General features: G+C 46.5%; 1 protein-coding gene and 1 long non-coding RNA gene across 2 annotated transcripts in view; one reads left to right on the forward strand and one right to left on the reverse strand.

The window, feature by feature from the left end:
- LOC134573160 (uncharacterized) overlaps positions 1-27,655 on the reverse strand; it is a 201,180-nt gene that overhangs the window by 111,182 nt on the left and 62,343 nt on the right. The gene's annotated exons all lie outside the window — the stretch shown is intronic.
- Positions 1-27,655, forward strand: part of LOC134573154 (uncharacterized) — a 141,034-nt gene that overhangs the window by 21,421 nt on the left and 91,958 nt on the right. The window contains exon 4 of the mRNA XM_063432686.1: positions 13,124-13,277. Coding sequence (XP_063288756.1) covers positions 13,124-13,277 — 154 coding nt within the window. The remainder of the gene's footprint in view (positions 1-13,123; positions 13,278-27,655) is intronic.

Here is a 27,655-nt window from a genome sequence, read left to right on the forward strand (position 1 = left end):
AACGTAATCTGCGCTTGTAACTTAGATAGCATATCACGTCCCAGCAATTGGACTGGACATTCAGGCATATAAAGGAATTGATGTTTTACTACGTGGCCTCCCAATGTACAGAGTCGACTTTTAAGAACCGGTTTTTCAGCACTTCTTCCAGTTGCTCCTATTACAGTAATAGTTCTTCCAGATGGAGGAGCAACTAGATTAGTCACCACTGAATGTTCAGCACCAGTGTCGATCATGAACGCACTCCTTTTTCCCCCTATTGATACATCGACCATAGGCTCCGCTCGACCAAGGGGGATGGAGCCCGGTCGGTATCAATAGTCCTCCATGACCGTGTCAGCCAATCCTACAAAGTCCCTACCTTCTCTATCGCGGGACCTTTGCGCTGCTGGAAAATACCTGTCTTCCCTAACACTTCCTCTGTTCCCATTACTCCCTCTATTACCATTACTCCCTCCGGGGCCTCCTCTACCTCTCGCTCTGCCTCTAAAGTTTCCGTAGCCTGCCCTGGGTAGGTCTCTCTCGTACTGCTCTCTTTGCGGACACTCGTTCCTCCAATGTCCTTCTTCCTTGCAATACGCGCATTGATTCCTACTCAAAGGCTCCTTACTCCATCTACTATCGCCTCTGTAGCGGAATGCAGTAAGCCTGTCCTGCAAAATGCCTGTGTGACTGTGTCCGTATAATTTTTCCCTATGTTAAAATTGCTGTTCGTCTGTTTATTATGTGAATTATATGTTATTCGGTAGTTTCCATCCGTACTACATACTTATGGAAACTACCGAACGGAGGGGCCACCCCGGAGAGAAGTGTGCCAGCAATTAAGGCTCACATTCTTTCCCAAACCACAAGTTAACCGGCATTAACCTTGTGTCTGGGTGGCCGCCATTCGGCATGCGTACACGTGGCGGCGGCCATCTTACGCATGAAAATCCCAGCGGTGTTTGGTCGTCGAGTGCCTGGAACTCAAATCGGACACTCAGACAACCAAACACCGCTGAGACCTCCAGAGCTCCGTAACTGCCGAACGGAGAGACATAACGAATCCCCATTCGGTAGTAATAAAGTACCGAATGAGGGAATCACTATCTAGGCGAATGTAAATGTGGATGGCAATTGTAAATGTCTATTTTAACTACTGAACGGAGACCGACCGCAGGGCCCATTCTCATGGAACCCTTTTCGGATACCAACTCGTGTGCGGTCGGTCAAACTTCACTTGCCGGTAACTGCCGAACCCCTGGTCCGATCTGGGTGAATTTTGGATATTATATTCACCCAGATCAGGGCTACCCAGCGGTACCCTGATATTAAAGCTATATGATATTTTAGAGGTACATCCAAGTTTGGGGTAAACTACTGTACAACTTAAGGGGATTATGACCCACTCTGAGGGGAGGAGATGTGTGGGAGGTAACAAGAATGTTATTGGTTACTATCATAATTGTTGTAGTTCCCTCCCTTGCATGGGAGCAGGCTTTATAAGAAACCCTGGAATAAACGATTGCTAGTTCTACTCCTGAAACTGTGTGTCGTCCAGTTATTGGGAGTGCTGTGGGGATATTGCTGTACCGTTTTACCTGCTGGAAACTCTGCTGTGGATTTACTAATGACTTGTTCCTGAGCCTTCCTTGGATCTAAAGTGGAGAATAGCTGCGAGAAATCAGCTCTCCGCTACATTGGTTGGCAGCGCTGGGATCCGGACTCACAGAGGAACAAGGATTAATGGAGATTGACCTTTCTACGCTAAAAAGAACCACCTTGAAAGATCTTCTGGAAGCAAAAGGTGTTTCTGCCAGCAGCAAATCCAAAGCAACGCTTATCACCGAAGTAATGGCAGAATACAGAGCAGAGGAGGTCCAGGCCACGGAACAAAGACCTGAAACAGAACAGGAGGAGTTCCAAAGGCAATTACAATACAGACTGGCCTTCTATGGGGAAAACCCACCCACAGAAATCATCTCTAAAACCATGACAGAGGTGCAGGAATTTGTAAAGAGAAACAGGAGACCACAAACACCAGAAAGAGGTACCGCAGGAGCTATAGCACAAGAGGGTAAGCCCAAAATTCCCTACCAAGCTTTTAAAACGTATGTGGAAGCAGAGGAGGATATAGATGCCTTCCTACAGGACTTTGAGAGACTATGTACACTGCATAACATACCAAGGGAAGAGTGGGTACCCATATTAGCGGGACGGCTGTCAGGAAGGGCAGCGGAAGCCTACCGCACTGTACCAGATGTGGAAATTAGGAACTATAACCGGGTGAAAGAGATTATCTTGGCCCGGTATGCAATAACAGCAGAGGCATACCGGAGACGTTTCAGGGAACTGAAAAAGGTGGACAAAGATTCACATGCGGAGTGGGCTTGCCGACTAGAAAGGGCAGCCCTTGGGTGGATGCAGTCGAGTAAAGCGAGGTCCATGGAGGACTTATTACAAATGCTGCTGTTGGAGCAGTTTTATGAGGGGATATCCTCAGAACTGCAGGAGTGGGTGAGGGACCGTAACCCCACCACCCTCACCGAGGCTGCCAAAAAGGCAGATGACTTTATGGATGCTCGCAGACAAACCAAGACAGTGGGTAACAAACCGGCCATGCGGCCACTGGGGGTAAATTCATTTTCTCCTAACCCTCAACCCCCACCAAGATCCCTTCCTCCACCAGCACCAGCCGCAGCGCAGCCGAGATACCGCACACCTGCTTCTGTGCAATGCCACCGATGCCAGAGGTGGGGACATTACCAACGAGATTGTCCGCAGTCCAGGGAACGCAACACCTGGATCCGACCAGGGCCCCCACCACCACCACCGAGAGCAGCAGTGCATCATTACCAGGACGAGGTACCACTTCCCTACAGCTCTGCCGTTCCAGTCACGACTGTGGAACAGTGGGAAGTGCTGCATGAGGCCAACCCCTTACAGGCACAGGCGGATAACCGCCAGCACCATAGGCAAACCGTATATCTGGAAGGGAAGCCTATGCAGGGGCTCAGAGACTCAGGAGCCACCATCACCCTGGTGCAAAGCCATTTGGTTCCAGATAAGGCTAAACTGAATAAGACTGTGGCTGTCAGGGTTGCAGGGGGAGCCGTGTATCGGCTAGACACAGCCAGGGTACATTTGCATTGGGGTGCGGGGTACGGGAATGTGGAAGTGGGACTAATGCCGCAACTACCTGCTGAGGTGGTCCTGGGGAATGACCTGGGCAAACTCACCTCCGCATTTGAACCACAACCTACTGAAGAAGCACACCCAGTAGTCACCAGGCAACAGGCCCGCACCCAACAAAATAACGCACTGCCGGAGGTCCAGGTAAGAGATTCCTCCCCTTCCCTAGACTGTATCCCTTGGGCCCCTCCTGACGAGTTTGTAGCCGAGGTAGTCACTGACCCCACTTTACAGGTATACCGAGACAAGGTCACCTCTATCCAACCGGGGGCGGAGGGGGAAAGATTTGTATGGGACCGACAGTTATTATACCGGGAATCAAGTAAACAAATAGACGGGTCAGACCCCATTACCACAAGACAGCTGGTGGTACCTCAGAGGTACCGAACCGAATTACTCCGGATAGCGCACGATATTCCGCTATCCGGACATTTGGGGGTCAGCCGTACCAGATATCGATTGACCCAGAGTTTCTTTTGGCCAGGGATTAGCCAGGAGGTACGCAGGTACTGTAATACCTGCGACACGTGCCAGAAGGTGGGAAAGAGGGGGGATAAGCATAAGGCGAAGCTGCACCCCCTACCCATAATTGAGGAACCCTTTCATAGGGTTGCCGTAGATATTGTAGGTCCCTTCCGGAAACCTAGCCCCTCGGGCAAACGGTACATCCTGACTGTAGTGGACTATGCCACGCGCTACCCCGAGGCGGTAGCTTTAACTAATATACATGCAGAGACGGTGGCTGAGGCGCTGATGCAGGTTTTCTCCCGGATGGGGCTACCCAGGGAGATCATCTCGGATCAGGGCACTCAGTTCACGGCAGAGGTTACCCAACAACTCTGGAAGTTCTGTAAAATTAAGCCTATAATTAGTGCTCCGTACCACCCCCAGACTAATGGGCTCTGCGAACGGTTCAATGGCACCTTAAAGCAAATGCTCCGAACCTTCGCAGAGACTCACCGAGACTGGGAAAAATTCCTGCCGCACTTACTGTTTGCTTACAGGGAAGTGCCGCAGGAATCTACGGGATTTTCCCCTTTTGAGCTGCTATTCGGGAGGAGAGTAAGGGGACCCCTAGACTTGATTAGAGAGCACTGGGAGGGAGACCGTAGCGTGGACGGTACCCCTATTGTACCATATGTGTTGGCCCTCCGAGATCGCCTGGAAGCACTCACCAAGACGGTAAAGGAAAACCTACAGGCAGCTCAGACGCGGCAGCGCACCTGGTACGATAGAGGCGCCAGGGACCGCAGCTTTCAGGTCGGACAGAAAGTTTTAATTTTAAAACCTGTTCGACACGATAAGCTACAGGCCGCCTGGCAAGGTCCTTATAGAGTGGTAGAACAACGATGTGACACCACGTATATAATTGGCCACTGCGCAGGGAATGGGGGGCGACGCATGATCCATGTGAACATGCTGAAACCTTACCAGGAACGTTCAGAGGAGGTGACAGCGATCTGCGCCCCCACCTCTGAAGAGAGCGACAGCCTACCCCTCCCCGATCTGTTAGAAGACGGACAGCTGGCTGGGGATTTAGGAGCAGTTGCATTGGGGGATCGGTTGAGCCCACAGGAGCGTATCGAGGTACAACAGCTACTGCAGGAAAAGCAGGAAACCTTTTCTAATGTACCTGGATACACCCCTCTGGCTACCCACCGAGTAGACACCCCAGGTCAACTCCCCATGCGCCAGACCCCGTACCGCATCCCTGAAGCGGTCCGGGAGAATATGCGCAAAGAAATTGAGGAGATGATACAGTTAGGAGTGATTGAGCCCTCAGATAGTCCCTGGGCATCTCCAGTGGTCCTCGTACCAAAGCGGGACGGCACGACCCGCTTTTGCGTGGACTACAGGAGACTGAATGAGAAGACCGTATCCGACGCATACCCGATGCCTAGGATCGATGAGTTACTAGACCGGATGGCCAGGGGGCAATACCTTACCACGATTGATCTGTGCAAAGGGTATTGGCAGATTCCCCTGGCCCCGGACGCCATCCCCAAGTCCGCCTTTGTCACCCCATTCGGCCTGTACCAATTTAAGGTCATGCCGTTTGGGATGAAAAACGCGCCAGCTACCTTCCAGCGGATGGTGGACCGTCTCCTAGATGGGTTCCAAGACTATACCTGCGCATATCTCGATGATATTGCCATATTTAGCGATACCTGGCAGGAACACTTGGCCCATATAGGAGCGGTCCTAGACAGGATCAGGGAGGCTGGTTTGACCCTAAAGCCAGCTAAGTGTAGTATCGGGATGGCCGAGGTACAGTACCTGGGCCACCGAGTGGGCTGTGGTAAGCAGAAGCCGGAACCCGCCAAAGTAGAGGCGGTATCCCAGTGGCCTACCCCGACGACTAAAACCCAGGTGTTAGCCTTCTTAGGGACAGCAGGGTATTATCGGAAGTTTGTCCCCAATTATAGTGCCCTGGCCAAGCCCCTCACTGACCTGACCCGTAAAAACCTTCCCCGCCAAGTAACCTGGACCCCGGAGTGTGAGCAGGCATTCCAAAACTTGAAAGATGCACTTGTTAATGCCCCTGTCTTGGCCGCTCCCAATCCAACTAAACGTTTTCTTGTCCACACAGACGCTTCTATGTTTGGATTGGGGGCAGTATTAAGCCAAGTCGGGGCCGATGGCGGAGAACATCCCGTGGCTTACATCAGTCGCAAACTTTTACCCCGGGAAGTAAGCTACGCCGCCATCGAGAAGGAATGCCTGGCTGTGGTGTGGGCCTTGAAGAAATTGCAACCCTATTTGTATGGACAGGCTTTTTCGCTGCTCACGGATCACAACCCGTTAGTCTGGCTGAACCGGGTGGCGGGGGACAATGCCAGGCTGCTGCGCTGGAGTTTGGCGCTACAGCCTTTTGACTTTAACATTCAATACCGCCCGGGTAAGCAAAATGGAAACGCCGACGGGTTGTCGCGACAAACTGATCTGGAGAAATGATCCGTGAGCACCCCGGTCATCCCCAAGCCGATCCGTGGTGGATCAGACTGTGTATGCCGGCTTGTGGGCAAGGGGGAGCAGTGTAGCGGAATGCAGTAAGCCTGTCCTGCAAAATGCCTGTGTGACTGTGTCCGTATAATTTTTCCCTATGTTAAAATTGCTGTTCGTCTGTTTATTATGTGAATTATATGTTATTCGGTAGTTTCCATCCGTACTACATACTTATGGAAACTACCGAACGGAGGGGCCACCCCGGAGAGAAGTGTGCCAGCAATTAAGGCTCACATTCTTTCCCAAACCACAAGTTAACCGGCATTAACCTTGTGTCTGGGTGGCCGCCATTCGGCATGCGTACACGTGGCGGCGGCCATCTTACGCATGAAAATCCCAGCGGTGTTTGGTCGTCGAGTGCCTGGAACTCAAATCGGACACTCAGACAACCAAACACCGCTGAGACCTCCAGAGCTCCGTAACTGCCGAACGGAGAGACATAACGAATCCCCATTCGGTAGTAATAAAGTACCGAATGAGGGAATCACTATCTAGGCGAATGTAAATGTGGATGGCAATTGTAAATGTCTATTTTAACTACTGAACGGAGACCGACCGCAGGGCCCATTCTCATGGAACCCTTTTCGGATACCAACTCGTGTGCGGTCGGTCAAACTTCACTTGCCGGTAACTGCCGAACCCCTGGTCCGATCTGGGTGAATTTTGGATATTATATTCACCCAGATCAGGGCTACCCAGCGGTACCCTGATATTAAAGCTATATGATATTTTAGAGGTACATCCAAGTTTGGGGTAAACTACTGTACAACTTAAGGGGATTATGACCCACTCTGAGGGGAGGAGATGTGTGGGAGGTAACAAGAATGTTATTGGTTACTATCATAATTGTTGTAGTTCCCTCCCTTGCATGGGAGCAGGCTTTATAAGAAACCCTGGAATAAACGATTGCTAGTTCTACTCCTGAAACTGTGTGTCGTCCAGTTATTGGGAGTGCTGTGGGGATATTGCTGTACCGTTTTACCTGCTGGAAACTCTGCTGTGGATTTACTAATGACTTGTTCCTGAGCCTTCCTTGGATCTAAAGTGGAGAATAGCTGCGAGAAATCAGCTCTCCGCTACAGCCTCTATCTGGGCCCCGTCTATCTACGCCTGCGATCGCTACCGCTAGCATATCAGCCTTTTTACGCATCTTGCACTCTTCCTCTTTCTTACTTTCTGTTTCCCTATTCATATACACCTTATTCGCTACCTCCATTAGTTGGGTGATTGACATACCTGCAAACCCTTCTAACTTTTGTAGCTTGCGCTTAATATCTCCGTAAGCTTGGCTGACAAAGGCGGAGTTCACCATTCGGGAATTATCTGCGTCTTCCGGATTAAAGGGGGTATACAAGCGGTATGCCTCCAATAATCGGTCATAAAAGACACTGGGCGCTTCATCGCTTTTCTGAATCACCTCAACTGTCTTCAACATATTAATAGCTTTCTTTCCTCCGGCTTTCATGCCAGCAATTATAGCGTCTCTATAGGCCCTGAGTTGGACCATATCAGCACCGTTTACATTCCAGTCGGGATCGGTGTTGGGATAATGTGTTGCGGCCCATGCTGCTGGATTGGCTTGGTTTAAAGTACGGGCTTTATCCTCTAGCGCTTTAATGGCCGCTTGATTTATTCTTGTCCTTTCCTCATTGTTAAACAAAGTCATTAATAACTGCTGGCAATCAGCCCATGTCGGGTTATGTGTCTGTACTATTGAGGTGAACAGATCAGTCATAGCTTGTGGTTTCTCGGTATACGAGGAATTGTGGGTCTTCCAGTTTAAGAGATCGGTTGCAGTGAATGGGACATATACGAAGACTGGGTCAGCATGTGCCATTTGACCTGCGGCATCGATATAGGCTGACCCGGGATTCAGGCGAAGAGGCATCTGGTAATGTCTTAATTGTTGGGTACCGGTCAGTTGTCGGGTTTGTATGGGGCTACGTAAAGGGGCGTCAGTCATGGGTTCCAGTCGGGGAGAGATAGGGCATGAGGATGTGGGAGCTTGGTTTTGGGAAAAGGTAGTGAATAAAACACTTCGAGTCGAGCTAGAAGAAGCTTGACCGGAAGTCTGAAGTGGCGCCAAATCAGGGTATTCGGATCTAATGGGGGTTGGCTCAGGTTCCGGAAGGGGAGATTTAGTACGAGAGGGGGTGGATTCTGTACTGGAGGAGGAAGCGGAAGTGGATGAGGGCAATGAGGGGAGGGGTGCAGGACTTCCTGCATTTGCGTCACTTCCTCTTAAAGGAAAGTAAGGGGGCGGTAAAGGGATCTCGGACTCAGGGGGCGTGTCCAAAATGGGCCTAACACCAGTCCTAGTGGACAAACAAGTCCTAGCCACCATGAGGCGACATTGCTCCTCGTGGCATGTCTGAATCCATTTTGGCGAGTCATTTACGACCTGTCTCCAACAATCAATATAAGGAAACTGGCCGTAAAGTTCAGGCCTACCTGATACAGCCACGTGTAAGCGCTGTACCAGAGTTGGATCCAAACTGCCACGTGGCGGCCATGCCGCAACCAAAGTAGGCCACTCCCTAGTACACAAAGTGACCAAACGTACAGGAGACATTTTAACCCCAAAATCACAAGTTTTGAATCCCTTTTTAAAATTCTTCACCATACAACCAAAGGGATCCGGAATCGTTGACTGCGACGCACCCATACTTAACAATGGAACGTCGTCGACAACGAATACTATACACGCGTACTATTCAACAGTCACACCCGTTTCCTCTGGCAACAGCACCACGTGGTACGGTTACCAAGTGAAACGTACACAATAACAATAAACACTCAGGGAATTCCCGTACACACACAGCTGTTACACCAGTCACTATATAATCAATATTATGCCCTTTGGCGAAACTATACAGTCACCCACGCTATAATTCTCTATATATGAATTACCCGTCTATAACACACCCCAGTAACATCGTCTTTTACAAATAGCGGTTACAGTACGGTTAGCATAGGTCAAAGCACAAGTTAAGGTCACAATACAATTATTAGTGGTTATGGTGTTAAACATGCAATAGACGACAATGATTAGTACTTATATACAGTGTCAGTAAATATACAGGGTTATGGTACCGTGCACTATAATACAGCAACACACTATTAACACTCTCGCTAGACGGCTGAGCTCGCGCTATCTAACAAGATATACACTTTACTAAACAATCTTTATCACATTTACAATTCCCAACTAAACTATTGGCCAGTACCTTGAATGGACTACCTAAAACTATCTACATCCGTTTTGGTTAGCCACACTGCCCAATCACCACATATAGCGAGCTAGAGAACCGAATTTACACAGGCGCCTCTTAGTCGCACTATCAAAAGTCTAGTGGGTTCCAAATTTACACGCCTTCCCACTTAGCCCAGATAGGTTGAGAGCTAGCGAACCGAATTTACACAGGCGCCGCTTAGTCTCCCGGTCCCTCCGACCTAGCGAACGTAATATACACCCTAGAACGCTAGTCTAGACAAGACACCGGTGTCCGGCTAGGGCTATTTACACCAGGACCCCGCCTGACTAACCAAATCAAACGGTCTGACTAAAGAGCGTTCGATCGAGCGGTGCGCCTTCGCTCCTTCCCTCCGACAGAGGGGGCAGATACACAGATTTAAACCCCTTTGGGCCTACCGCACAATCGGTATACCCCTAGTGGGTTCTGCCGTCTAAAACAGCAGTCGTCTTACCTCCTCGTTCCTGAACCTGAGTTCACACTCATCGACGGGGACACCCCAGCACTTCTTACGTAGAGGCCGATGATCTCCTGGACAACGGACCAGTGGCGCCGAGACGAAGGGAGGTCCACGCAGAAGTTCAGGGGTGCAGCCGTAGAGAACGTGGGCAAAGATAGACCGTCTCACGCCTCTGCCTCTCAGCTACCGTTGAACAATGAGCTTCCCGGCCAATGCACCAAATGATACCGGAGAAACTGACGGAAGCGAAGCACAGAGAGATGGACACAGGTTTCTTCAGGAAGGAAGAGATTCTTTATTGGATCACCGATCGGGACTCAGAGGGACTAGCGTCACCAAAATACAACAAGTTCTGAGCCCCGGACAATAGTGCAGGCTCCTTATATAGGCACATAACTCCTCCCATATTAAGCTCCACCCGCACATTCTCTTAACCAATCAACACAAATAAGAATTAACTTCCTGTTTGACCGCATGGCTTGTCCAGCACAATGGAGGAGGGGAATACCATATCCTGTATTCTTGCACATGCTCCGTACACTACTGATCGTATCTTGCCTCGTGCAACCAACTGATCGATACGTCAGCATATGCACGTACACATGCCACGTGGTAATCTCGGCCTACTAAATTTATTTTTACCGAGATTCCACCACATGGTTAGAGTAGATATTTATATCTCCCCAACCATACTCCATAGTGTTTACAGGAAGTAAATCGCCCCAGCTATGTCCACAGGAGAAGACCTGTCACTGCAAAAGTGGGGACTTTGCAAAGCATAGAACTTCTGACTTATCCAATCCTTTGTTTCACAGAGCATCAATGCTCTAGTCACGTCAGGGAATAAAACTATGGAAGATTGGTGAACTAGTTTTGCAATGACGATGTTAGATGGTAGTTGCAGTTCTATATAATTTATACAAATACTATAATATCTGATGTCTCCCCGGCATCCACACTTTGCTTTTTACTGCAGTAAGGGCTTTCTTCAGTTCAGCGATGGATAGATCATTTGAGATGTGAATAGGCTACAGAGTCAAGTGCATCAAGTGATGTGGGTGGAATAATGTGGAAAGAGGGAACCTGAGTTATTGGTGAGACACAATTTTTCTTAAAGTGTGTTTTTCTTTTAAATCCTTTTTTAATCCATTGTTTATCTTTTTTTTTTATTATTATTATTATTTATTTTTTTTTCTTTTATATTCTTCTTAGTTTTTTTAGTTATACATAAGAAAACGTAGGGACAACTTTTTTTTTTCTCTTGAGAAACATATTTGGCAAATTTTGGGAATGGGCGGAGCGTAAGCAAAGTTCCATTTCAGTTGCTAAACTAATTTACCCACAATCTATCAGATTACCTCAGAAGGGCAAACTGCAGACATCATGGGACAAAATGGAGTTGCCCATGTGATTAGGTTTAGCACAATGAAGATTTTTTTTTTTTTAAAATATAAATAAAAACAATTAACAGTGTAGGGAGTATAATCATTAAAGAGACACTTTAGGCACCCAGATCTCTTCATCTTCGTGAAGTGGTCTGAGTGCTTTGCCCCTTTCTCCTAACCTCTGCAATATAAAATGTTGCAGTTTCAGACAAACTGCAGTGTTTACATTGCAGGGTTAAGTCCACCTCTAGTTAGACAGCCACGAAAGGCACTTCCTGGTACCTAACAGATTTTACTCTGTGTAATGACATTTGACGTCCTCCGTTATTCAGAGAGGGTTGGGAACCTAAAAAAATAGGAACAGGGACACCATAGCATTAGGAATACAGGTTTGTATTTCTAATGCTCTAGTGTTCCTTTTGAGATACAAGGGGCATAAGGAAAAGAAAACTGAAAGGAAAATGAAAGGACAGATTTAAGACCACCAAGTACCATACAATGTGTACTGCAAGCTGTTAATGTGATCAAATAACTGTAAAACCAGAGGTGTAGTGCAGTTTGTGCGCTCTAATTGAAATACAGGCTAGTGCCGTATAGAGAGAAGTAGAGGTGAATTATGGGAAAGGGGAAGGAAGGTGATGGAATAATGTTATTTTGACAATATTGTCATTTTACATATACACATTTTTATCACATCGATTGTAAGCTGGTTTGAGCAGGGGCTTCTGTTCTATTCCTTATGTCAACTACTTGTTTTCAGTTATCTCCATTCTAAGATTGTAAAGCGCTGCGGAATATGTTGGCGCTATATAAATAATAATCGTAATGGGTCTTGAATCTGTTTTGCATCTTTTCTTGGTGTGCACACCACAAGGCTACAGTTAAAGGAACACAATAGGGTCAGGAACACAAACAAAACTAGCATCTAGCTCCCCTGGCACCCCCTTGCCCCACTAAATATAGTCACCTCTTACTTTTGCTCAAGGCTGCTACCTCTGCCTCTAATCTGCCTGCATGACTGACTTCATCAGAAGTGGTGGTCTGAGCCAATCACAATGTTTAGGATTGGCTGAGACTGTCAAGGAGGCAGATCAGGGGCAGAGCCAACACAAGCCAAACACAGCCCTGGCCAATCAGCATCTCCTCATAGAGATGTATTTAATCAATGCATCTCTATTTGGAAAGTTCAGTGGCTCCGTGCAAAGGGTGAAGACACTGAATGGCAGTACTGCACACTGTCCAACACTGCCCCAGGAAGCACCTCTAGTATCCATCTGAGGAGTGTCCAATGGAGTTATTCCTAGGCTATTTCTACTCACCAGAACAAATTCATTGAGCTGTAGTTGTTCTTGTGGCTATAGTGTTCCTTTAAATAGCTATGGATTGCTGCTTGCAGTAGTTCAGTTTTACTCTGTGAAATCTAATTAGATGACCGCACGAATTCACCATCCTGCATTAATGTAAATAACCTAGATTCAGCACAATTGATCTAAACTCTACATGTATAAAAACAGCTTGCCTGTTAATGGTTCAACCAAAACAAGTGCAGAGTATATTGAATGTACAGCTAACTCAGAATCTTAAAACCTGTGAATTCATGGCAGTGCAAACACCTGGTATATATTAAATGCTCTAATTTAGTAACTGCTCACAATTTTGTTTTTGTTTTTTTTGTTTTTCCCTGAATGAGAGTTTCTGTTCCACTCTGTATTTCATTCCTGAGGACCAAAATCTTCAAAGACTAGCGTGACGTGGACCCTTGCTCTCTGTAATTGTATTGTAGATACTGAAACCTTCTGAATGAGTTTGTTTTTATATTACTTTGACGTGTTTTTCATTTGTTCCAGGTACAAGCGAAGCCCAGTGTCGAAAATGATCCATCTGGAGAGACATTAGACGTCCACGATGAAGGTGACACACTACACATAGACCTGGAGAAGAAGATATTGTCTCTGTTGGAGAAAGCACATGCGGCAGATTGCAGGTCTTCACATCTGCAAGGTAAAGTCATTCATGTTTATCAATTACAGTTTACTAATCACCTGTGCAATATTAGGTATAGAATCACATGGAACATCAAATAATATAATACTGGTTTCTCTTTCCCACCTCTCTCTCATGCTCTACTTCTGCGTCTACTCTGTCTGACAATCTCTTTTCACCTCCTTTTTTCAGTTTTTCTCTTTTAACATGCCAATGCCTGTCTTCCTGTAAAGCGTCGCTCTATGTGCTATAAATACGCCATCTTATTGAAGTGGTTATGGTGCACACCTCTGTCACTGCAGCCTTTCTATTTTATGAAATATTCACTCCAGAGATAAATACCTTTTTCACTTGTCTCCGTTTTTGTGCAATTTTTGCATCTGGTGTCAGCCCACACAGTGTTGATAACCATAGATACCTTGGACAGACTCCCTATGACTGGGTGATCTACTGTCAAAACTCCTGTCGCCTGGCTCTCAGGAAATGTAACTCCTTAACGGAACACTATAGTGTTAGCAATACAAATATGCGTTCCTGACACTATAGTCCTGAAGTGGCTATTTAGGTGACCGATCCCCCCTTCCTATTGCAGTAAAATTGTGATTTTTCTCACTTTTCTCCCATGCCGCACAGGTCTCGCCATGGCTAGCCCCTCCTCTCTCCGCCTTCATGACTGAAATCATCAATCTTAATGTTCTCAGCCAATCCAATGCTTTCCCATAGGAAAGCATTGGGAAGCTATTGCGCATACGTACCAAAATGCTGAGCTAATTAGCATCTCCTTTCAGAGGTGCATTGAATCAATGCATCTCTACGAGGGACGTTCAGCGGCTCCATGCAAAGTGTGCAGTACTGATTTAGGAAGCACATCTAGTGGCCACCTGAGTGACTGCCACTAGAGGTGTAACTAGCCAGCAATGTAAAAGGCATTTTTTACATTGGAAAAAATGCAGAGACAGACAACAGACACCAGAACCACCACATTAAGCTGTTGTAGTGGTTCTGGTGACTATAGTGTCCCTTTAAACCCATGATAAAGATAAAACCTACATTTGTTCTTGTTTTGACATCTTCCTATGTGCAAAGGCAAGAAAAAGGAAACAAACACAAGCTTTTCTTTTGGGAATTTATGTCCCATTAAATGGAAGGCAAGAAGTTGACTGCTCCTGCCAGTGGCATCACTTGGGTTAGTGACACCCGGTGCGGTTACTCATGGTGTTACCCCAATCCCCTCAATAATGTGTTTTTTTTTATTTTTATTTATTTTTTTAATAATGTAACTTGTAAATCATAACTCCCATATAACACTAAATGTAATGGCAATAGTGACATTAACAACTAGGAAAATTAAAATGACCTCCATATTTCCCTTAGTGGTCTCTCATCCCCCCCTCCATTTTTCCCTTAGTGGTCTCTCCGTCCCCCCCTCCATCTTTCCCTTAGTGGTCTCTCATCCCCCCTCCATCTTTCCCTTAGTGGTCTCTCATCCCCCCTCCATCTTTCCCTTAGTGGTCTCTCATCCCCCCTCCATCTTTCCCTTAGTGGTCTCTCCGTCCCTCCCTCCATCTTTCCCTTAGTGGTCTCTCCGTCCCCCCCTCCATCTTTCCCTTAGTGGTCTCTCCGTCCCCCCCTCCATCTTTCCCTTAGTGGTCTCTCCGTCCCGCCCTCCATCTTTCCCTTAGTGGTCTCTCCGTCCCCCCCTCCATCTTTCCCTTAGTGGTCTCTCCGTCCCCCCTCCATCTTTCCCTTAGTGGTCTCTCCGTCCCCCCCTCCATCTTTCCCTTAGTGGTCTCTCCGTCCCCCCCTCCATCTTTCCCTTAGTGGTCTCTCCGTCCCCCCCTCCATCTTTCCCTTAGTGGTCTCTCCGTCCCCCCCTCCATCTTTCCCTTAGTGGTCTCTCCTTCCCCCCTCCATCTTTCCCTTAGTGGTCTCTGCTTCCCCCCTCCATCTTTCCCTTAGTGGTTCCCTTTCCCCCCCCATCTGTCCCTTAGTGGTCTCTCCTCTCCCCCCCCCCCCCAGTGTCCCTTAGTGCCGTCTCTCCTCCCTTCCCTGTTGTGCCTCCTACCCCTTTGTAGCGTGGCTGGGCGGCGCCAGCCACAGTACAGGAGCTTCTGTTTCAGTCCGGCCGGGTACAGAAGCTCCTGTACCGCGGTCCGAGGTGCCCGGCCACGCTACACTGAGTGACTGGCAGGAGGGAGCGCTGTGCGACTGCCTAAGTCGCCTATAGGACCCGTCGGCCCCAGTTGTCACCCCCTTCCCCCGTGATGCGCACCCCCCTTGTGATGCCACTGGCTCCTGTTTTCTTTCTGAACGATGGTATCTGGGACAATGGCCGACCGATGTTCACTGGTATATAAACTAGACCTTTAGCTCCTTGTTTGAGACTTCATTGCAGTTTAAGTGCATAAATGTTCCTGTTAAATTCAGCAAACCCATCAACTTAATATTTGGCTTGGCAGGGTCCGAGCTGCTGTGCAAGCACTGCCAAAATCCTGGGGACTTGCAGCTGAGTTTGTTTTATTAATAAGGATCTACTTTGGCATAATTCGTCACTGAGTAAATAGCCTTTGCATTATTAGCAGTATTAGCTATGTTTGTTGCAACATTATTACTTTCAGTAGAAACACATGATCATTGCATCTATCCGGTACTTCTACATCAGAATCTTGTCTCTATGTAACTGAGATGTAAATTTTTATAGGGGGGTCCTTGTCTGTACATGAAAGTACCAGAACTATTTCCCCCCCCCCCCCACTAACCCAACAATAAAGCACTGATGTCACTTTTAATAGCCTGATGATATCACTTTAAGGACTTGAAGCTGTTCTGAATGTTTGAATATACACAGAATGGTTATATTTACAGAACACTATGAAGACTGTTAATTCGGTAAATGGAATCCGTGGTGTTGGGTATCCAAACAAAATGCCTCTAAAAGAGAAAATGGCTGGAGGGTTTTAGCGATTACGTATTTTAGCAGACAGGATACCAAGATAAATATTTGTTAAGCAAATTCCTGTGAGTGTGATGTACCCACTTTGGGCAACACTAAACTACCCAGGTAACATCATAGATTGCTTGAGGATAATTTTGGAAAACATCTCCTGAATTTCTGTGGTTTATATCTCTCAGCAGATGATTAAAACTCGATAAAAACCTTATCTCCTCTATAGCGGGAGTCCTTAACAGAATACGGGAGGTATACGTGATGGATGACCTGACGGCAAGAGTTAGGGGAACCCAAAAGCAATTCCAGAAAATATGGGCGCCATGGGAAAATAGCCCCTTGAGTTAAGACACGCAGCAGAATTGAGGCCCACAAGACAACTGAACAAAGGGATACCGGACCTCGGTGCTTACCCCACCCCACCCCTACCCTGCATCCTTTCTCTATAGATTCCTTTTCTTTCTCTTTCCTACTTCTTTTTTCTCTTATTATGTGTAGCATATGTCTCCCAGAGGATGCTGGGAGAGGTATACCCGGAAACTGTTTAAACAACAGGTGTGTACTAGGGAACGCAACCCAAGACCTTTAGAGGGCCCTGCCTACTGCCGGCAGTATGTAGAGAGCGCAAAGATGCCCGTAACACGAGACCCTCCGGGTCTTGTTTTTTACAGAAAAAACCAGGGGGCAAGAAACTTGTAGCAAGTCATCTTACACTGTGGCACAAAGAAACTCATTGCGCGACACGCTATTAGATCAGGGGGCTCCCGGCAGATAGAGGGCACACACCAATGCAGCTTTATGTACATATACAACTAAGCTCCATATGTTACCACATATTTCACGTTTTCCTTTTCTATCTTCCACAAACCACAAAACTCAAGTTGACAAAATGTAACATGTACTCTCAGAAGGTTTTAAGGTAACCAATACAACAGTTTCGGGAGCAATGATGGGATGTTTTCGACCACCATCAAAGCGCATGGTTATGCGATAGATATGTTAATACAATCTGTATGCAATGTATATGTCGCTCTTTGTTTGTACTAAGGAGTGTATTCGATTTATACATGTTATTCCTGTCAACATAAATAAAGAATTTAAAAACAAAAAAAACCCTTATCTCCTTTTAGGACAGTGTTTTGTGAACTACATTGCCCATGATGCTTTGCGGGGGGGAGGGGGGGGGTGCACCTTTCTTGTGCTGATGCTGTTAATCATTCAGGTGCCAGAATTCTAAACAAATGGGATGTTATCCCTTTGATAAATACTTATCTAGCAGATCCTTTGATACCGGAGAAACTGACGGAAGCCAAGCACAGAGAGATGGACACAGGTTTCTTCAGGAAGGAAGAGATTCTTTATTGGATCACCGATCGGGACTCAGAGGGACTAGCGTCACCAAAATACAGCAAATTCTGAGCCCCGGACAATAGTGCAGGCTCCTTATATAGGCATATAACTCCTCCCATATTAAGCTCCACCCGCACATTCTCTTGACCAATCAACACAAATAAGAATTAACTTCCTGTTTGACCGCATGGCTTGTCCAGCACAATGGAGGAGGGGGAATACTATATCCTGTATTCTTGCACATGCTCCGTACACTACTGATCGTATCTTGCCTCGTGCAACCAACTGATCGATACGTCCGCATATGCACGTACACATGCACGTGGTAATCTCGGCCTACTAAATTTATTTTTACCGAGATTCCACCACATTCCCCCCTTTGATGCCTCTTGATATTTTACAATTACTTGAGGCATCACATAACCTTAGTTTTGCTTACACCGCAAGTTACCTTGAACCAGACCAGACTTATCTTATGATGTGAATCTTTTAACACTCATCTTCCTGCATTGGTTCTCCTTGATCTAGAGCCTTATACTTATATATCGCCATTATCTGTGCAGCAGCCTTCCTCTCTGCTATACTTCCTATCAGGCTTTGCACAGACCTAACTACTAAGGGTATAAGACACGGTAGGAGTAGACACAACAGTAAAATCAGTAGGACTCCACCTACCACTGCCTTAAGCCCTCCAAACCACTCATACCAGCTACCAAACCAACTACTTGGATTGTACCCTTTCCATACTTGAGTAGGCACATGCGCTAGTTTAACCATATGGCTAGTAAGCTCAGCTATTGCTTGCCCTTCGTCGTCTATTTGAAGACAGCAATTGCTTAGGTTAAACTTCCCACATACACCTCCCTCTACTGCCAAAAGGTAATCCAAGGCTAATCTATTCTGGTATACTGCTGTCCTCATCCTGGTATTATGTTTCACTAGAAGATTGAGCGCTTGTGATGTCTCATTAGTGATAATCTCAACCACCGCCTGTAATCTTATAATACGGTTGAGCATATAAATAGGGGTTCTATAACCAAAGGTACCATCCTCAGCCCACGTGGCTGGCCCATAATAATCTATAATACGCTGGGGAGGCCATTCATTATCTTCCCAGGTGCCTATCTCTATGGGTCCCCTTTTCTTCCTATGATTCACATCATACACTTTAACACCTAAAGTCTCACCTGTTTCAATCGGTAACAAGAAGAAGGATGGTTTGAGCATACCCAACACACATGCCCCTTCCCAGTCCTGTGGCAGCTCCGAATAGGCTTTCTTACCACAGATCCAGTACAAATTTGCTGGGGCTCTCCAGGTAGATGTGATAGATAGATCAAACCACACATCCTTTAAATTGGCGTATCTAGCAAACGGGTTTGATGGTTCTGAGACATTTGAAGCCGACCACCAAGTTGTATTCTTTGTATCATCATCATAAGCTTTTTGCCCTAGACAAGTTAATTCTCCTACAGAAGTATTATACATTATTCCTTTCCTTGCTATGCAAACATAACCTATGATGGAGGTCTTTAATCTCCACTCAGATTTACCTCTAACACTCATATGATAATCGGCTTGTGTAGATATTAATTGGTCAACTGCCTCAGAACCGGACATTACCTCCTTTGCTTCCCAAGGCCATTGGTCTCCCATGTTAGTACCTCCACACACATAGCAGTTGGTAACATTAAGACTACCGGCAATACTTTCAGCTAAATCGATGAACAGGTTCTTAGCGCTATGGGGGATCTTATTATCTATACTCATCTCTTCATAAAAGGAATGGTATACTTGATGAGTCTGGGAGGATACCGTATCAGTCTCTATCCCTATAAACAATAATGTCCCAGGATCTAAACCCGTCCCGTATATCTGAAACCCAAATAAATTGCCATACTTATCTAAGAACTTGTCGGGATTATTAATAAGTATATGGACTGGGTTGCATTCCATAGACTTACAATATGGGCTAGTCGGCAACTTAGTCACCATCATGTCTTTATCTACTGTCTGTCCCCAAGTCGCCCACCCCACACAAGACCAATATGGACAGAAGTTATAGTCTTTATTTGGGCATCTAGGACTCACATACTTATTTTTACTACTGGGACAAATATATTTATCGTTAGATCCATACGTCCTCTCCCATCTAAGATCCCCACATACATTCCACGGCTTTCTACCACTCGATATCGCTTTACACGCATCAAATAGCAGAACACCCGAAGAATGTACGGATTCTAACACCGTCTTGTTAATTAGGGTCCCCTGAGGATCTCCATTCCTGAGAGTCAACCAAATTGTACGAGGTTGATACTCCGGACTGAAGCACTTAGGTTCTCCTACTCCTAAATGGCACACACTATAGTCTATATTTAAGTATCTACATCTCGATACATCTCCTTTACACTCGTATTGTGAATGCCAAATTAGGGTTTGGGAAATATGGTTACCTGTTCTCGTAGTCTTAATGCATACCTCACAGCTAGGAGTGTCGGTACCTCTACCTTCCTGAATATAAAAACACATAAATAAACACAATCAAAAGCACATCTTTCGCCGTCATCCTCAGTCTTCGTCCGTGCGATGGAACCTCAGCTTCCAGGATGTGAGGGCTGCAGGGAATGGAGTTCTGCTCGTCTTCACAGGTGTCCCTTCGGGACTTTCCTGGCTTATACACTATGTGATGGTAAGAGGACAGGCTTTATTATGGCCTTCTCACTTACACCTGTAACAATAAAATTTGTAATCCACAATAATTCCTCGTTACTCCGACTGAGTAGTGCGTTTCAACCGGATCTTGCAGGGATTCTCTGGATCTGCTGTAACTTGCCAAGAATCGACTGCTGCTGGTTTAACCCTGGAGTGATGTATCCACGGAGTCACTTCTGCTACTTTTATCGCTGTAGGGGTAGACAAAAGAACAACATAAGGACCTCTCCACTTGGGCCCTAACGGTACATTATTCCACTCTTTAATCCACACTTGGTCTCCTGGATGATAATTATGAACAGGGGGATAAATATTCACAGGTAATCTATCTTGTACCCATTTCTGTACCTCCTCCATAGTCTTACCCAACTCTACAACCTGCTGCCGGGTAATTCCTTCTCCCAACTGACTCAAATCCCCCCTTAAGTTACCAAGTACGGGAGGTGGTCGCCCATACATGATTTCAAAAGGAGAGAGGCCCATCCTTCTGGTAGGGGTACTGCGGATTCGCAATAGAGCTATAGGTAAGAGAACGTTCCACTTAAGTTGGGTTTCCTGACACATTTTAGCCAACTGGTTCTTAATAGTTCTATTCATTCTCTCTACCTTACCAGAACTCTGGGGTCTATATGCAGTATGAAGCCTCCACTTTATACCAAGCATATGAGTCAGTTGTTGTAGGCACTGGTGAACAAAAGCTGGACCATTGTCCGATCCTATAGAACAGGGTAGTCCATATCGGGGTATTATTTCTCGTAGCAGGAATCTTACAACTTCTCCTGCTTTCTCTGTACGAGTAGGACATGCTTCTACCCAGCCTGAATAGGTGCACACAATTACCAGCAGGTAACGATGTCCACCCGATTTAGGCATCACTGTAAAGTCTATTTGTAGATCGGACATGGGGAGTCCCCCCATAAACTGGACTCCTGGTGGCTTTACTGGTCCTTGTCTTGCATTATTCTTAGCACACGTTACACATCTGCGTACAATGGCCTGAGTCAAGTTGGACAATCTTGGTATGTAGAAATGTTTCCTGAGAGATTCTTCAGTACTGTCTCTCCCAGAATGTGTCCCGTTGTGATAATTTTGGACAATTTCTACCGCTAGTGATGCTGGTATGACTATTCTTCCATCTTCTAGCTGATACCACTTGTTCTCCAAATACTTTCCCGGTTCAGTCTTTAACCACTCCTCTTCTTGAGCTGTATAAACTGGAGTCCATTGGGACAGTGGAGTTGGTATTAGAGCAGCTATATGCCCCACATACTCCTGTCTTCCTGATTCAGCAGCACGCTTAGCTGCACTATCTGCCATCCGATTTCCCTTAGTTACATCACCATCTCCTCTCAGATGCGCTCGACAATGTATAATACCGACTTCTTTCGGCTCCCACACTGCTTCCAATAGTTGTAGGATTTCAGCTGCGTACTTGATTTCTTTGCCTTCTGAATTCAGTAGTCCTCTTTCTTTATACAAAGCTCCGTGGGCATGAGTGGTTAAAAACGCATACTTAGAGTCCGTATAGATATTTACTCTTAAACCTTCAGCCAATTGTAACGCTCGTGTTAGTGCTATCAATTCTGCCTTTTGTGCTGATGTTCCTTTCGCCAGTGGCCGAGCTTCTATCACCTTGTCTATTGTTGTTACTGCATATCCTGCATAGCGGATCCCTTCTTTCACATAACTACTGCCGTCGGTATAATATTGAACATCGGGGTTCTGGATGGGAAAATCACGAAGATCTGGTCTACTTGAGAATACTTCATCCATTACTTCCAAACAATCATGTTGACTTTCAGTAGGTTGTGGCAAAAGGGTAGCTGGATTTAAGGTGTTTACAGTCTCTAAATGCACTCTTGGGTTTTCACACAACATTGCTTGATACTTGGTCATACGGCTGTTACTAAACCAATGATTTCCTTTGTAATCCAACAACGTCTGTACTGCATGTGGGACTCGTACATAAAGTTCTTGACCCAGAGTGAGTTTATCGGCTTCAGCTACTAGCAGGGCGGCTGCAGCTACGGCTCTTAGACAAGGTGGAAGTCCGCTGGCCACTGCATCCAATTGCTTAGACATGTAGGCAACAGGTCTTTGCCATGATCCCAAGTACTGTGTCAATACTCCCACAGCCATTCTTCTTTGCTCGTGTACATATAAGTAGAATGGTCGTGTGTGATCAGGTAGACCTAATGCTGGGGCACTCATCAAAGCCTTCTTCACATCTTCAAATGCCGTTTGCTGTTCTTGGGTCCATAAGAAGGGGTCGTGCTCTGTACCTTTGATGGCTGCGTACAGAGGTTTTGCTAGTATCGCATAGCTGGGAATCCATATCCTACAGAAGCCTGCTGCCCCCAAGAATTCTCGCACTTGTCTTCTATTCTTGGGTATTGGTATTTGGCAGACAGCTTCTTTTCTCTCTGGCCCCATAATCCTTTGACCTTCAGAGATATGGAATCCCAGATACTTGACAGTTGGCAAACACAACTGAGCCTTCTTTCTAGACACCTTGTATCCTGCCTTCCAGAGAATATGTAGTAGATCGTGCGTTGCTTGCTGACATTTTTCTTTTGTAACTGCTGCTATCAACAAGTCATCTACATACTGTAACAATACACACTCTCCTGGGATGGACTCGAAATCCAGTAGATCTTGACTTAGGGCTGAACCAAATAGGGTAGGTGAATTTTTAAACCCTTGGGGCAGTCTTGTCCAAGTCATTTGGCGTTTTGAGCCCGTTACAGCGTTCTCCCATTGGAAAGCGAAAATACATTGACTTTCTGCGGCAATTCGGAGGCAAAAGAAGGCATCTTTGAGATCTAAGACTGTGAAGTAAGTAGCCCCGCCCGGAATTAAAGCAAGCAGGTTATATGGATTGGGTACAACTGGATGTATGCTAACAACCGCATCATTGACTGCTCTCAAGTCCTGCACAGGTCGATACTCATCTGTACCGGGCTTTTGAACAGGCAGCAATGGGGTGTTCCAGGGGGAAGTACAGAATTTTAGGATACCATACCGTATGAACTTATCCAGATAGGATTGGATGTTCTTCTTAGCCTTCTGCGGGATGTGGTATTGTCTTAGGCTTACTGGATAAACCCCAAGTTTTAGTTCAATTTTTATAGGTGGAATATTGCGGGCCAGCCCTGGTGGGTTGTTCTCTGCCCAAACTCCTGGTATGTTAAACAATGTCTCATCACTCCTAGGGTTTTGGCTAGTCAACGCTGTATAAAGTCGCCACTCTTCTTCCTTTGGTACGGATAAAGTCATAATACCTGAGGGTCCATTAAACTTTAAGGATGTTGTTCCATTTGGTAGGAACGTAATCTGCGCTTGTAATTTTGATAGCATATCACGTCCCAGCAATTGGACTGGACATTCAGGCATATAAAGGAATTGGTGTTTTACTACGTGGCCTCCCAATGTACAGAGTCGACTTTTAAGAACCGGTTTTTCAGCACTCCTTCCAGTTGCTCCTATCACAGTAATAGTCCTTCCAGATGGAGGAGCAACTAGATTAGTCACCACTGAATGTTCAGCACCAGTGTCGATCATGAACGCACTCCTTTTCCCCCCTATTGATACATCGACCATAGGCTCCGCTCGACCAAGGGGGATGGAGCCCGGTCGGTATCAATAGTCCGCCATGACCGTGTCAGCCAATCCTACGAAGTCCCTACCTTCTCTATCGCGGGACCTTTGCGCTGCTGGAATATACCTGTCTTCCCTAACACTTCCTCTGTTCCCATTACTCCCTCTATAACCATTACTCCCTCCGGGGCCTCCTCTACCTCTCGCTCTGCCTCTAAAGTTTCCGTAGCCTGCCCTGGGTTGGTCTCTCTCGTACTGCTCTCTTTGCGGACATTCGTTCCTCCAATGCCCTTCTTCCTTGCAATACGCGCACTGATCCCTACTCAAAGGCTCCCTACTCCATCTATTATTGCCTCTATCTGGGCCCCGTTTATCTACGCCTGCGATCGCTACCGCTAGCATATCAGCCTTTTTACGCATCTTGCGCTCTTCCTCTTTCTTATTTTCTGTATCCCTATTCATGTAAACCTTATTTGCTACCTCCATTAGTTGGGTGATGGACATACCTGCAAACCCTTCTAACTTTTGTAGCTTGCGCTTAATATCTCCGTATGCTTGGCTGACAAAGGCGGAGTTAACCATTCGGGAATTGTCTGCGTCTTCCGGATTAAAGGGGGTGTACAAGCGGTACGCCTCCAATAATCGGTCATAAAAGACACTGGGCGCTTCATCGCTTTTCTGAATCACCTCAACTGTCTTCGACATGTTAATGGCTTTCTTTCCTCCGGCCTTCATGCCAGCAATTATAGCGTCTCTATAGGCTCTGAGTTGAACCATATCAGCACCATTTACGTTCCAATCGGGATCGGTATCGGTATTGGGATAGTGTGTTGCGGCCCATGCTGCTGGATTAGCTTGGTTCAAAGCACGGGCTCTATCTTCTAGTGCTTTAATGGCTGCTTGATTAATCCTTGTCCTTTCCTCATTGTTAAATAAAGTCATTAGTAACTGCTGGCAATCAGCCCATGTCGGATTATGCGTCTGTACTATTGAGGTGAACAGATCAGTCATGGCTTGTGGTTTCTCAGTATACGAGGAATTATGGGTCTTCCAGTTTAAAAGGTCGGTAGTGGTAAATGGGACATATACGAAGACTGGGTCAGCGTGTGCCATTTGACCTGCGGCATCGATATAAGCTGACCCGGGATTTAGGCGAAGAGGCATCTGATAATGCTTTAATTGTTGGGCACCAGTCAACTGTCGGGTTTGGATGGGGCTACGTAGGGAAGCGTCAGTCATGGTTTCCGGTCGGGGAGAGATAGGGTATGGGGATGTGGGAGGTTGGTTTTGGGAAAAGGTGGTAAATAGAACACTTCGAGCCGAGCTAGATGAAGCTTGACCGGAAGTCTGAAGTGGCGCCAAATCAGGATATTCGTTTTTAATGGGGGTGGGTTCTGGTTCCGGAAGGGGAGATTTAGTACGAGGGGGGGTGGATCCTGTACTGGAGGAGGAAGCGGAAGTGGATGAGGGTAATGAGGGGAGGGGTGCAGGGCTTCCTGCGTTTGCGTCACTTCCTCTTAACGGAAAGTAAGGGGGCGGCAAAGGGATCTCGGACTCAGGGGGCGTGTCCAAAATGGGCCTAACACCAGTCCTAGTGGACGAACAAGTCCTAGCTACCATGAGGCGACACTGCTCCTCGTGGCATGTCTGGAGCCATTTTGGCGAGTCATTTACGGCCTGTCTCCAACAGTCAATATAAGGAAACTGGCCGTAAAGTTCAGGCCTACCTGATACAGCCACGTGTAAGCGCTGTACCAGAGTTAGATCCAAACTGCCACGTGGCGGCCATGCCGCAACCAAAGTAGGCCACTCCCTAGTGCACAAAGTAACTAAACGCACAGAAGACATCTTAACCCCAAAATCACAGGTTTTGAATCCCTTTTTAAAATTCTTAACCATACATCCTAAGGGATCCGGAATCGTTGACTGCGACGCACCCATATTTAACAATGGAACGTCGTCGACAACGATTACTATACACGCGTACTATTCAACAGTCACACCCGTTTCCTCTGGCAACAGCACCACGTGGTACGGTTACCAAGTGAAACGTACACAATAACACAATAAACACTCAGGGAATTCCCGTACACACACAGCTGCTACACCAGTCACTATATAATCAATATTATGCCCTTTGGCGTAACTATACAGTCACCCACGCTATAATTCTCTATATACGAATTACCCGTCTATAACACACCCCAGTAACATCGTCTTTTACAAATAGCGGTTACAGTACGGTTAGCATAGGTCAAAGCACAAGTTAAGGTCACAATACAATTATTAGTAGTTATGGTGTTAAACATGCAATGGACGACAATGATTAGTACTTATTATGCAATGTCAGTAAATATACAGGGTTATGGTACCGTGCACTATGATACAGCAACACACTATTAACACTCTCGCTAGACGGCTGAGCTCGCGCTATCTAACAAGATATACACTTTACTAAAACAATCGTTAACACATTTACAATTCCCAACTAAACTATTGGCCAGTACCTTGAATGGACTACCTAAAACTATATACACCCGTTTTGGTTAGCCACACTGCCCAATCACCACATATATAGCGAGCTAGAGAACCGAATTTACACAGGCGCCTCTTAGTCGCACTATACAACGAGCTAGAGAACCGAATTTACACAGGCGCCTCTTAGTCGTACTATCAAAAGTCTAGTGGGTTCCAAATTTACACGCCTTCCCACTTAGCCCAGATAGGATGAGAACTAGCGAACCGAATTTACACAGGCGCCGCTTAGTCTCCCGGTCCCTCCGACCTAGCGAACGTAATATACACCCTAGAACGCTAGTCTAGACAAGACACCGGTGTCCGGCTAGGGCTTATTTTACACCAGAGCGCCCTGCCTGACTAACCAAATCAAACGGTCTGACTAAAGAGCGTTCGATCGAGCGGTGCGCCTTCGCTCCTTCCCTCCGACAGAGGGGGCAGATACAGATTCAAAAACCCCTTTGGGCCTACCGCACAATCGGTATACCCCTAGCGGGTCCTGCCGTCTAAAACAGCAGTTATCTTACCTCCTCGTTCCTGAACCTGAGTTCACACTCATCGACGGGGACACCCCAGCACTTCTCACGTAGAGGCCGATGATCTCCTGGACAACAGACCAGTGGCGCCGAGACGAAGGGAGGTCCACGCAGAAGTTCAGGGGTGCAGCCGTAGAGAACGTGGGCAAAGATAGACCGTCTCACGCCTCTGCCTCTCAGCTACCGTTGAACGATGAGCTTCCCGGCCAATGCACCAAATGATACCGGAGAAACTGACGGAAGCCAAGCACAGAGAGATGGACACAGGTTTCTTCAGGAAGGAAGAGATTCTTTATTGGATCACCGATCGGGACTCAGAGGGACTAGCGTCACCAAAATACAGCAAATTCTGAGCCCCGGACAATAGTGCAGGCTCCTTATATAGGCATATAACTCCTCCCATATTAAGCTCCACCCGCACATTCTCTTGACCAATCAACACAAATAAGAATTAACTTCCTGTTTGACCGCATGGCTTGTCCAGCACAATGGAGGAGGGGGAATACTATATCCTGTATTCTTGCACATGCTCCGTACACTACTGATCGTATCTTGCCTCGTGCAACCAACTGATCGATACGTCAGCATATGCACGTACACATGCCACGTGGTAATCTCGGCCTACTAAATTTATTTTTACCGAGATTCCACCACACCTTCTGTTTTTTTGAATTAACTTGCCTTTTATATGCGCGTTATTCAAGCAATAGTTGCAATTATTATTTTATTTACCC

Source organism: Pelobates fuscus, chromosome 9 (assembly GCF_036172605.1).
Source record: "Pelobates fuscus isolate aPelFus1 chromosome 9, aPelFus1.pri, whole genome shotgun sequence".
Lineage (NCBI taxonomy): Eukaryota > Metazoa > Chordata > Amphibia > Anura > Pelobatidae > Pelobates > Pelobates fuscus.